The sequence below is a fragment of the Lycium ferocissimum genome, chromosome 9 (assembly GCF_029784015.1).
Source record: "Lycium ferocissimum isolate CSIRO_LF1 chromosome 9, AGI_CSIRO_Lferr_CH_V1, whole genome shotgun sequence".
Classification (NCBI taxonomy): Eukaryota; Viridiplantae; Streptophyta; class Magnoliopsida; order Solanales; family Solanaceae; genus Lycium; species Lycium ferocissimum.
This window is the reverse complement of record NC_081350.1, coordinates 33,102,579-33,114,690: the sequence shown is the minus strand read 5'-3', so window position 1 is coordinate 33,114,690 and position 12,112 is coordinate 33,102,579. Positions and strand designations below refer to the sequence as shown.

The window sequence follows — 12,112 nt, the reverse complement described above, 5'->3', positions numbered from 1 at the left end:
TCCCATAGGAGATACATGTCCCGCACAATCACATACACAAGACAAACCGCCTAGAACTCGTAAGCCAACAAACCTAAAATTTGGAAATTTATGACTAAGAATAGTGGAAAGCCAACTCGCCTACATGTAACATATGTGGACAAGTATTTAGTTTTAAGCAAGGAACTGCAAGGATGGTGGAACTAAAGACACTAAATTCTCATACGAGAACCAAACATACGGATGCTTGGGGAGAGCAAACGGGTTCAAATGTGGGGGGATTCAAATGACGATAGACCCACGAACCGGTAGAAATTTTAAGTATGACAAGAAAAAAGAACGCGTAGAAATAGCTAAAATGGTAGCTTATGATTGTTTACCATTTTCCTTTCCCTCTGTTTGGGGTTTGTTACTTACATTCAACGTTGTTATAATCCGTTATTTGAGGGTATTCCTAGAAGTACTTGTAGAGCCGATGTTATAGATTTGTTTAAAAAATATAGATTTTATTTGCGCCACGTATTTAATTCTTTAAATTGTAATGTTTGTCTTACCGCCGATTTGGGTCTTAGTATTAACCATTTAGATTTTTTTGCTATTACATGTCATTGGGTTGATGACAACCGGGTTATGCAAAAGAATTATAGCTTTTTTATATGACGAAGGAAAAGGTCGTCACGATGGAAAATTTTTAGCCGATTCAATGTCTACTATTATGAGATTTTTTAACATTTATAGAAAAACACTTTGTATTGCTTTAGATAATGCTTCTAATAATACAAAGGCAGTTGGTCTTTTAAAAAAAGAAATAAACCCTCCTCTAAAAAATATTTTTCATGTAAGATGTAGTTGTCACATTTTAAATTTAATTGTTAAAGATGGTCTTGAGCATTTTGATGATTCTGTTTCAAAAAGTTAGAAATCTTGCGTTTGCTTTTTTGTAATGCTAATAGGGGAAGAATTAGAGATTTTAAGAATGCTTGTGTGGAAAATAACCTTAGACCTAGGAAAATTCAAATAGAAATTGAGACTAGGTGGAACTACACTTACATTATGCTACAACAAGCATATGAGTATAGGATTCCCATACAACAAGTTCACAACAAATATAATACCGATAGTCGATTGGTTAAATTTTATGCATTGGGAAGATGTTAAAGAATGTATTGAACTCTTAGAAAATTTTAATAATGCAACTCTTGCTTTTTCTAGACAATTTTATCCCACGGTAACCGAATTTTAGCCTACTTAGCGGAAATAGCTAGAGTTTTACAAAGTATAAACATAAACCCGATTATCAAGTGGCTATTTTTGAAATGATAATCAAATTTAAGAAGTATTTTTTCCCATCCCAACTTTATTTATATTGGGTTCCCTTTTAAATCCTTGTTTAAAACTCCATGTCTTATACTAAAAATTTGGTTAGTCAAATTTATACATTTTTAGAAATTGAAGCGGGAACTCAACCATCTTTAGCTGAAGCCGAACTCGCTATTGATGATGAGTTTAGAAAAGTTTTTACTCATTATTCTAGTTTGGAAGAACGTGCAAGCACCGTTGCTCCACGCCCTACTACTTCTCAAAGTAGCAAAAAGGGGCTTGTCGGGTTTAAAAGTTTTACATTCACGTGCCCAACTTCTTCTTCTACTCGCAAACTTTGATGAATATAATTTTTATTTGATGCACCCAAATGTAGATATCAACCAACTGGATGAGGTGGACGTCTTAGCATGGTGGAAGAAGTACAAGGCAAGCTATCCGTACTTTCAAGAATGGCTCGAGATATCCTTACTGCTCAAGTATCAACCGTGGCTTCGAGAGCGCATTTAGCCAAGGAAGACAAAGAAATTGGAGACCATAGACATTCATTATCCGGCTTTAGCTTGCAAGTACTAGTGTGCATTCGAGATTGGATTAGATCGGAGCGTCGCAACCAAAACTCGAAGCGGAGGAAGGCGAAGAGGAAGAAATTGAAGATTTGATAGCTAGTGGACCGGACCAAATGGAAGACTTTGAAGATATTTCCATGACCGAATATGATGTGGGGGAAATTAACGAAATGGTTCAAAATTGGTGATTTTATTATTCTACTATTTTTGTACAACTCATGTATTATTTGCAAGTTAAAAAAAAATACAACTTGCAAATAAATGTTATCCAAGAATGAATAAAAATATGGCTCATTGAGCTTACTTCTATTTACTTGTGTTCATATTTTTACTTTTATTAAGTTAGGAATATACCTAAAATATACTAAGAATATACTTATAAGTATATTAAGTTATATAGTATACTTAAACATATATAAGTATATATATAGTATATACTATATATAAGTATATATAGTATATAAGTAAGTATATATAGTATATATATTAATTATACATATATTTATATATATATTAAGTATATATAGTATATATGTATATATAGTATATATATTAAGTTATACATATATATAAGTATATGTAAGTTATACATATATATGTATAACTTAATATATATACTATATATATATATTAAGTTATATATATATTTAGTATATATATTAAGTATATATAGTTATACACATATTTAGTATATATATAAGTATATATAGTATATATAGTATATATGTATATATATTAAGTTATACATATATTTAGTATATATATTAAGTTATACATATATATATAGTATATATATTAAGTTATACATATATATAAGTATATATAGTATATAAGTATATATATATATTAAGTTATACATATATATAAGTATATGTAAGTTATATATATATATGTATAACTTAATATATATATAGTATACATATTAAGTTATACATATATTAGTATATATATATATATATAGTATATATGTATATATAGTATATATATTAAGTTATACCTATATATAGTATATATAGTATATATAGTATATATATTAAGTTATATATTTAGTATATATATTAAGTTATACATATATTTAGTATATATATTAAGTATATATAGTTATATATATTTAGTATATATATATATATATACTATATATACTTAATATATATACTAAATATATGTATAACTTAATATATATATAGTATATATATTAAGTTATACATATATATAGTATATATATTAAGTTATACATATATATAAGATATATATAGTATATAAGTATATATATATTAAGTTATACATATATATAAGTATATGTAAGTTATACATATATATGTATAACTTAATATATATACTATATATATATTAAGTTATACATATATTTAGTATATATATTATATATATATATATATATAGTATATATGTATATATAGTATATATATTAGTTATACCTATATATAAGTATATATAGTATATAGTACATATATATAGTATATATATTAAGTTATCCACATATTTAGTATATATATTATATATATAGTATATATGTATATATATTAAGTTATACATATATTTAGTATATATATTAAGTTATACATATATATATATATATATTAAGTTATACATATATATAAGTATATGTAGTATATAAGTATATATACTATATATATTAAGTTATACATATATATGTGTACGAAAAACACTATTCTGTATTGCCGATCACAAATAAGTTAAGTAAGAAATATTTAAACTTTAATTATAAAGTTGTATCACATATGTAAATATACCTACAATATACAAATAAATACTATATATATATATATATAATACAAAAAACAAAAAAAAAAAACATATTTTAAACACTCCAAACCGGACCGGTTCCGGTTTGGAGTTTAAACCGTGTAGAACCGAACCGGTTAAGCGGTTGCTTTTTTAACCGGAACCGGCCGGTTCCTTAACCGGTTCCATAACCGGTTCCGGTTGGAACCGGTTGACACCCTTAATCATAGGGCAGCTGACTACAGCCTAGAACCTTTTAAAAATAACGTGTCAACCCACGACCTTTTTCAATGATCACTCATCATTCCTATTAAAATATAAACACTTTGAATATTCTTTTGGATTTGCTGATATCCATAACAAGAATGTGGAGAATAAATTTGATTATGCAGTCAACAACTATATTTGGATGAACTTAATATATATCAAAAGAAAAGGTCATGATGCCTGAGGTATCCCTGTTATATTTAGATGAAGTTAATATATAAAAAGAAAAGGTCATGGTGCCTGGGGGGTTGGGGGGTTTCAATTGCTATTGGATGCACGCCTATTAAAAATCACTATTTTCAATTCCTACTGGATGCACGCCTATTAAAAATCACTACTTTCCCATTAAAACTTCTCACTGAAAAATGTGTAGTCGCTATTTCTACTGAATGTCGGTGAGAAAAATTTAAATAGTATTATTCTCACACGAAAAAATTAGGAAGTTCCCCTGCATTTTAATGAAAACCTGTTTCCCACCATGTCTTTTTCCAATGAGCTAGTTCCATGGTAATGAGGTGAAAAAATCATATTTTATAATATAAATTTCTCACTGAATGTCAGTGAAAAAAACCTGGATTTCTAATAGTCAGAATTGTCAAATATAGCAATCACGAATTCTGACTTTTATATCAACAAAAAATAAGATATACAAATCTGATAGTATCATTAGACTTCAAGAACAAACTAGTTAAGTTAACAAAATATGAAAATCCAATCGAAACAATAGACTAAGTAGTACTCACAATTTAAGGATCAAATAGTCCCCACAAGATTACGCAAAAATATATATCAGGTAATTGTACTCTGCTACTAAGGCTTAGTATTCTTCTCTCTTTGAACTTTGATCACCAAAGTCCACACCCTTTGATTGTCCATACAACTCAAATTTTATTCATTTTTTTTATTTCCTACGTCATAGTATTACCTCTCAACAGATGTTTGATAGGTTTTTGGTTCAAAATCTGGGTAAAGTGCAGGGTCTGATAACAAAAAGTATTCCAATTATATGGTACGAGTGACATTGAGAGCAACATTTTATTAGAAATATAACAGGAACTAGTAGTCATGACTCATGACTCAGGCTTTTACACAATAAAATTCAACAGTATCATTAGACTTAAGCAACAAATTAAAATCCTAAAGTTAACAATGAATATTTAAAGAAAATCCAACCCAAATTTAATCCATTCTTTCTTTCCTGTGTCCTAGAAGAACAAGAACGACTAGATTAAATCCACAAAACTCAAATTGATTTTCATGGATGGAATCAATACAATCTCTCCTTTACGGGTGGAGGTAAATTGAAAGCTCATAAATGTATCTTTTATATTGTAGAACTTTGATGGTAGCTCAATTGTTTGCTTCTTCACCCATATTGTCCCATCAGTAGTTTCACATGACCCATTATATAAAACATACAAAGGAATATTGCCATCTCATTTAAAATGCTCTCGATCTAGAATTGCAACTTCTCCCTTTATCTCCACTACTGTTGGCGACAATTTTGCAAGGATTGACGTCGAAACCCCAGGAGGGAATGCGATCATTCTAAAATTTTCATCTCCAACATTGAATGCACTTATGTGATAGTAGTTTATAGAATAAATGACCCCATCGATATGAACACTATTATTCCTTATAGGGAAGAATCTAAAGCAACATTGAATCTCTCTCCATGACGTGTCCATCCCGAGAGTGAAAATATTCCAATTGTGTCGAGTTACATCAGAAGCCCGGTGTGCCATGAGAACTTTTATGTTTTTTGGTCCTGGAATCAAAACCCAAGGAGCAACAAGTTATAATTTTACTGTCAACTATTTTGGTCAGGGCTCTGGGAAGAAAAACATGTTGTTTTGTAAAAGGATTGCAAATTGCAACATGTCCATACTTATTCCATAGGCAAAGTAGGCCATTGATAGATTCCAGCTGATCAAATTTAAAGAAACATGACTCATTCAAGCACTGGAATAAGGAAAAAGCTAGTTGGTCTTTTTTGTGTTCTAAATCACTAGTAATAAAGGCCTTATGGGGTAATATGGGAAACTGACAAGTAGATGATCCAACGAACCTTTCTGATGAGCTTCAGTGAATCGGGGTTGTGATATAAGGAAGCAAAAGGATTTAGAAACGCACCTAAATCGCAACAGAGACTTGACTGATGGAACCCTTGCGAGAATATCAAACACAACCTCTTCGGGAATATGTGAAGAATTACCAATAGCAACAACTTTGTTCTCCTCCATGTAATTATCACTAGTTGTGTCAGAAGATAAGATATGATTAGTTTGATAAAAGCAATCAAGCGCAGCAGAATATGTAAAGAGTCTAGTACAAAGGTCTCCCATTGAGTTTTCCGGACTAGTTTTGCGGCAACAATAACATATTAGCAGCGTTTAATTAATTTGTGTTTAGTTTTTGGCTATTCTACCTTTTATTGGGTGGAAAGGTAACCGTATCGAGAAAAACCCTGACATCTTTGTTTGAATGGTTGTTACCTATTGTGCCGTTAGTTTAATATATAATATTTGATTTGATTGTTAATTAAATTTTAAATATAATAATACTTTAATTTGAATATTCTTTAGGATTTTCTACCCATAACAAGAATGTGGAGAATAGCACCCGCAAGGGTTGGCCTAGTTGGGGGGTGAGTGGTTTCCAACATGGGAGATCTGAAATCGATTTCCCTCACTAAATTTTTCGGCCGGAGTCTACGTCGGGCTGTTTGCCATGCGGTTTACATATCCTTTACGATTATGCAGCCATCAGACAAATGAAGAAAAGCATTTCCAGCTGTATGCGCATCTTTTCGAAAGATAATGTACGCGATTTCCGGGTTAAAAAAACTATACTTATTTGGATGAAGTTAAGATATAAAAAGAAAAGGTCATGATGCCCAAGGTATCCCTATTATATAAGCTGTAATAATTCATCCAAACAGGAAAAAACATACTTATTTGTTTAGTTTGATTGGGTTGGGGGTTTGGACGTCGGGGCGGGGGGGAGGGGATTATTAGAATTTAGAAATATCAAATGTAGCAGGCGGAGTAGCCATGACTCTGACTTTTATAACAAGGGCACCAAGCGAATGCCCTCATTCGGGTGGTCTTTAATTTTACCAATTGTTGTCTTTAATTTGCCCTTTTAGAAATAAACCGGCGTTTGAATCCATTTCCTGCGATAAAATAAAAATAGTGTAAGGTAAAGACTCGGGAAAGTTATGTCTGATCCGACTTAAAGTGCCTTAAGGCATAACTAAAGTTATAGCTTTGGATCCGCATAACTTTAGTTATGCCTTAAGACAACCTATCCCTGCCTCCTAAGAGGATTCCTGCCGTATAAAGTCATGCCGATAATCAAGATAAGTTGCCATATAAGGCAAACTTTGGGCTTATGCTTTAGGCGAACCTATGTCGGGATCCTGCGATAACTTTAGTTATGCCTAAGGCAACCTATGCCGCATAAGATAAACTTTCTCAAAGCCTTGCAATTATTTTTATTTTTATCCTCGAGGGGTTCGAACCTGTATCCCGCATTTTCGCCACCTTTTCAAGCGAAGAAACTTAAAGCACACCAATTTGGAGACAAAATTTAAAGACCACCCCAAAAGAAGGGAAATCCATGCAAAAAAAAAAAAATGTTATAACAACAAATAAGATGTTACACAAATCTGATAGTATCATTAGACTTTAGCAACAAATTGAACTAAGTTAATAAGAAGTTTAAAAAATCTGAAAGTCCAAACAAAACAATAGACTAAACAACATTTTAAAGATTAAATAGTCTCCACAAGATTAAGCTAAGATATATATATGCTAACTCTACTACTAAGGCTAAATGATTTTTTTTCAAAAATCGTTACTGGAAAGAAAGATATTCACACCATCTCAGAAACGACAGTGATATATATATACACCTTTTTTTTAATCTATGACCGTTCTAAATCACATAGTGCAAGTATATTTACACCTTTTCCCAATACATTAATCAAAGGATTCACTAGTCACCACCCATTTCATAAATGTTATACACTACTAAAAAAAAAGGGTATTTTTCGACCAAAAAATTTCACCCCTCACTTTGGTGGAAAAATCGACCACATGAGGTCGAAATTATCGAATTAATTTTTTTTTTTTTTTTTTGAATTTCGAAAATTTCGACCGTACGAGGTCGAAACTTATTTTTTGTACAAATAATAAATGAGAAAAAAACAGTTTTTAAAAAATTAAATTATATAAATAAAACAATTAATTAAAAAAAAATTGTCATAACGCGGTCGAAATAATTAATTTGAAAAATTTAACACACTCCCCCAACCCTCAATCGGGCCATTCTCACCCAAAAGAACTTCCCCGAACCCCAATTAAATTAAAACTCCCACCCCCACCACACCACTACCCCGCCGCCGCGCTCCATCCCCACCACCCTCCCGCCACCGACGCCCCATCCCCACCACCGGCCCTATCTCCGCGCGCACTCCTTGCGGTCCGCCGCCACTAAAGGTAAGTCATTTTTTTGCCATTTTTTTTCAATCTTATTTCTATCATTATTAGTTACATTACTTTGTAATTGTAGTTTAATTAGTAGATTAATTATATTTATTGTTAAAGATTGCATTTGTAGCTATTTGTTAAAATTTTACTAAGTGTAAATTGAAATTGAACGTTGTTGAAATAAATTTACTACTTTCATTGCCTTCACTTTATAAATAATACCTCTAACCGAGGCATGAACATCCCTTTCAATTTCGTTCATTCTTTTTGTTCCTTTGTTGGCAAAAACCTATGAAATAGTCCAATAAATAAGAAATTTGAAAGTGAATAGGGCATCCATTCTGTCGCATGAAAGGCTTGTTGTTTTATTTTTTATTTTTTGAGATTACATGTGCTTGCCCAAGTGGTATTAATTGTAAGGGTCTAATTGCCCTGTTTAAATGTTATCATTGTTCTGTTTTTCCTTTCCCGAAATTGAGTATTGTGTCCGATTTAAGTATATGGCTACTGCTGCTGGCTGCAGTTGCTGCTGCTGCGGCTGCTGATGCTGGCTGCAGTTGCTGCTGCTGGCTGCTGCTGCTGGCTGCAGTTGCTGCTGCTGCGGCTGCTGCTGGCTGCAGTTGCTGCTGCTGGCTGCTGCTGCTGGCTGCTGCTGCTGCTGCTGCGGCTGCTGCTGGCTGCTGTTGCTGGCTGCAGTTGCTGCGGCTGCGGCTGCAGTTGCTGCTGCTGCGGCTGTTACAAACTGCAGAAAGAGCTCTTCTATACTTGCAATTTAATTGTGCAGCTGTATCTTAATTGTGGATTTAGGTGGATGAACATTCAGTCTGTTTGGTTTTTATATCGCTTCGTGTTATTGTTGCATTGTGAAGATGAGAACTAGTCGAACATAAAGTTGATTAAGTATTTCTGCAAACTGTTGTCTGGTTTTGAACGCGACGTAAGTTCTCTTCTGAGAAATTTTCAGTTGTATAAGGAACTGAGCCCCTACAAATTGAATCGACTTGATAGAACATTTAACCATTTATCCCCCAGAGTTAAAAGAAAACGTATGAGACCAAAATGTATAGGGAACATCGGGTCCAGGTTTGGGAGGTGTTACAAATCAAAACTTTCTGTTTGTACCTGCTATTGGTATTAGACATACCAGTGAGTACAATGAAGAGTAAAACAGATAGAAAATGTTGTTCTCAAGCTGATTTACAACAAGAAAACAAAGCACTCCAGAGTGTAGAATATATTCTTGCAGAGATGTTCTGTGCGTTTCTTGCATCTGGATATTTCTGATCATTTCCCTTATCAGAGAAAAAACATAGCACCTCCACATCCTTGTTTACAGAACTAGCTTGACTTCATGGTTGATTGATATATACTTTTCTGTATATATGAACCCCAAGGATTGCATTATTTTCAAGTACATCACAAAAACTTCCATTTTTATTTATCTTTATTCTATAAGCAAACATGTAGTGTCTCTATTTCCCACATCCTAGATATAGATATGCTTATTTTTATATAATTATCCATCTGATAACTAATTAGCAGATAATTTCATTACTTATAGAACAACACTTTTTAGAATAAAAGAATAAATAATCAAAGATACTTTTTAGCTCTTTTAAAAGATACTCATTTTTGCAGCAACAAATATATTCAAAAACAGATAAATAGAAAGTATTTGAATAATGTAGAGTTTTATATGAATTGGAAGAGTTAACATTTCATGTGGGGGAAGTGTTGCTTCATTGCCATTTGCACTAACCTCTAACTTTTATGAGATGTTTGATCTGAAATATTAAAAGGGGTTATATTTGATCATGAATAGGAGGATAGAAATGTATTAACTTGGTACTGTTTATTTTCTAATAAAACTTTACCTCATAAGAAAAAGTACTTGTGTCTAAGTGATAAATTCTGATCAAGTCTCAATGTTTCTAAAGAAAGGCACTTCGAATGCGCACACAAGTTCTGGACGTCCAACAACTTGTCTGTTAAGGTTTTATTATGCAATGCAGAAAATCCTCCTGATTAGTAAAGAAACAATACAGAATTCTTGTAATCTTACAAGGCACAAAGAATTTGGCTTTGGCTATGTCAATTGAAAAACTTGTATCTGCTAGTGTGACTAAGCTGGATTAGTTGTTTTTAAGAAGTTACACACTTGGATATTTGTAGTAGTGATATTTCTTGGCAGCTCTCAGGTAGGGGTATCCTATAACTAACTCTTAATTGCAAACGAAATCAAAATATGATCACAAAGTTGCCTGCTTTATTCCTTGAAACAGCACTAATAATCCCAGATATCTTGACTAGATTTGACATATATTATGCCTAAACAAAACATATAGGATTGCGTAAATAGAAGGATTGTGTAAATAAACATGTAGGATTGCGTAAACATATATGACCAGATATCTTGACTAGATCAATTATGTAAAATCTAAGATAATCCACAAATGGCAAAGTTAAAAATAAAACTAACCCCAAGGGATATTGGATCCTTCTTTGACCTGAGTATTTGTCCTTCAGCGATCGCATGCTTTTCTTTATTGTATTTACATACTACCGGTTCATTTTAATGAATAGTTACACGTACGGTCTTGTATGTGGATCTAGGTGTTTAGCTTATAAAAGGCTCTAGTAAATTTGTACAAAAGTTCACCAAATTAATTTGTGTTTACTGGCTTAATCTAGAGAATAGAACACCACTGTTCAAACTGAAACAACAATTTAATAAACAAGTCGAAGGCGACTCGCATGCCCACATTCATCAACTAATTTAACGTTCCCAGAAGCAAAACAAAGAGAAGAAATGCAGTAGAGACATTATCTGTACATAAGAAATTTGCAATTTGGGATTCAAAACTTATGAGGAAGTGCTAAATAGAGAACACCTAATCAAATTGTGATAAAAAAGCTTTTAAAATTGCGCCGGAACTAGCTTTAGCAACAGTTACCAGATCTCTCTACTATGTAATTTTGATAAATCAATGGCCAATAGTTGATCATTTGAAATAATGATTTTGTTGTCAATTCTCTCTTTTGGTTGTTGAATGTATCTTTCTGGTACCATCCTAATGCCACTGTCTACAAGACCCTTTACTCCGGAACCATATCTCATTTCATTTTTACTTGTGGCTCGTTTGGATATGAAATTAGTTGTTAATCTTGATTTATTTGTAGACGCTCGAGAGGGTCGTGAAGTACCTCAAGATGAAGTCTTCAAGATTGCTCACACGAAGGCGAAGAATGCCGATGGTACTAACTAACCAATGGATTGAGCCTTAGGCTCAAAGAAACCCATGTAAGTCACTAACTAACAAGAATAACTACTTTTGTTTGAACTAAATTTACCTACTAACATTGCATCCTTCAATTTCTGCATCGAAGTTTCAACAACACAAGTTGGAATATTGTGCGCTCTGGCCCACCAATGACGTCGATGACCAACGAGATAATTGCCGAAAGAAGTTGATTTGAGAAGGCTTCCCCCAACAAGGTATGGGACAGCTTCTGCTGGGATGCCGACCGAGTATGTCGTCAACCGTCGTTCCTTCAAGGCGTAGGTACTACTGGCAAATGGGATCTCTAAGGGAGTACCAAGAAACGAAGTTGAAAGTTAGTCAACTAACAAGTACACTTAGTCTACCTGAGGCAAGGATGTTGCAATGGCTCAAATTGAAACTTTCAACCCGGGGTTCTTTCCCCGGGCCCGGGGGCCTG

The 12,112-nt window shown here is 32.8% G+C and overlaps 2 protein-coding genes across 2 annotated transcripts in view; both read right to left on the bottom strand.

The window, feature by feature from the left end:
• Nucleotides 1–5,335: 5,335 nt before the first annotated feature.
• Nucleotides 5,336–6,244, bottom strand: LOC132031822 (F-box protein At1g31080-like). The gene is made up of 2 exons (XM_059421717.1): nucleotides 5,968–6,244; nucleotides 5,336–5,667 (listed from the first exon to the last, which is right to left on the bottom strand). Exons 1-2 carry the CDS (start codon nucleotides 6,242–6,244, stop codon nucleotides 5,336–5,338), a joined length of 609 nt encoding a protein of 202 aa, XP_059277700.1.
• A 2,594-nt stretch (nucleotides 6,245–8,838) lies between these two features.
• Nucleotides 8,839–12,112, bottom strand: part of LOC132031821 (uncharacterized) — a 3,805-nt gene continuing 531 nt past the window's right edge. Inside the window, exons 2-3 of the mRNA XM_059421716.1 lie at nucleotides 11,744–11,977; nucleotides 8,839–9,182 (exon numbers count right to left, since the gene is read on the bottom strand). Coding sequence (XP_059277699.1) covers nucleotides 8,839–9,182; nucleotides 11,744–11,977 — 578 coding nt within the window. The remainder of the gene's footprint in view (nucleotides 9,183–11,743; nucleotides 11,978–12,112) is intronic.

Excerpts from the sequence above, each read along its gene's own strand:
- LOC132031822 (XM_059421717.1), bottom strand. The coding sequence starts at position 6,244 with ATGGGAGACCTTTGTACTAGACTCTTTACATATTCTGCTGCGCTTGAT. Across the intron at positions 5,668-5,967 it reads CACTGAAGCTCATCAGAAAG|GACCAAAAAACATAAAAGTT; the intron begins GTTCGTTGGATC and ends TTTTGATTCCAG.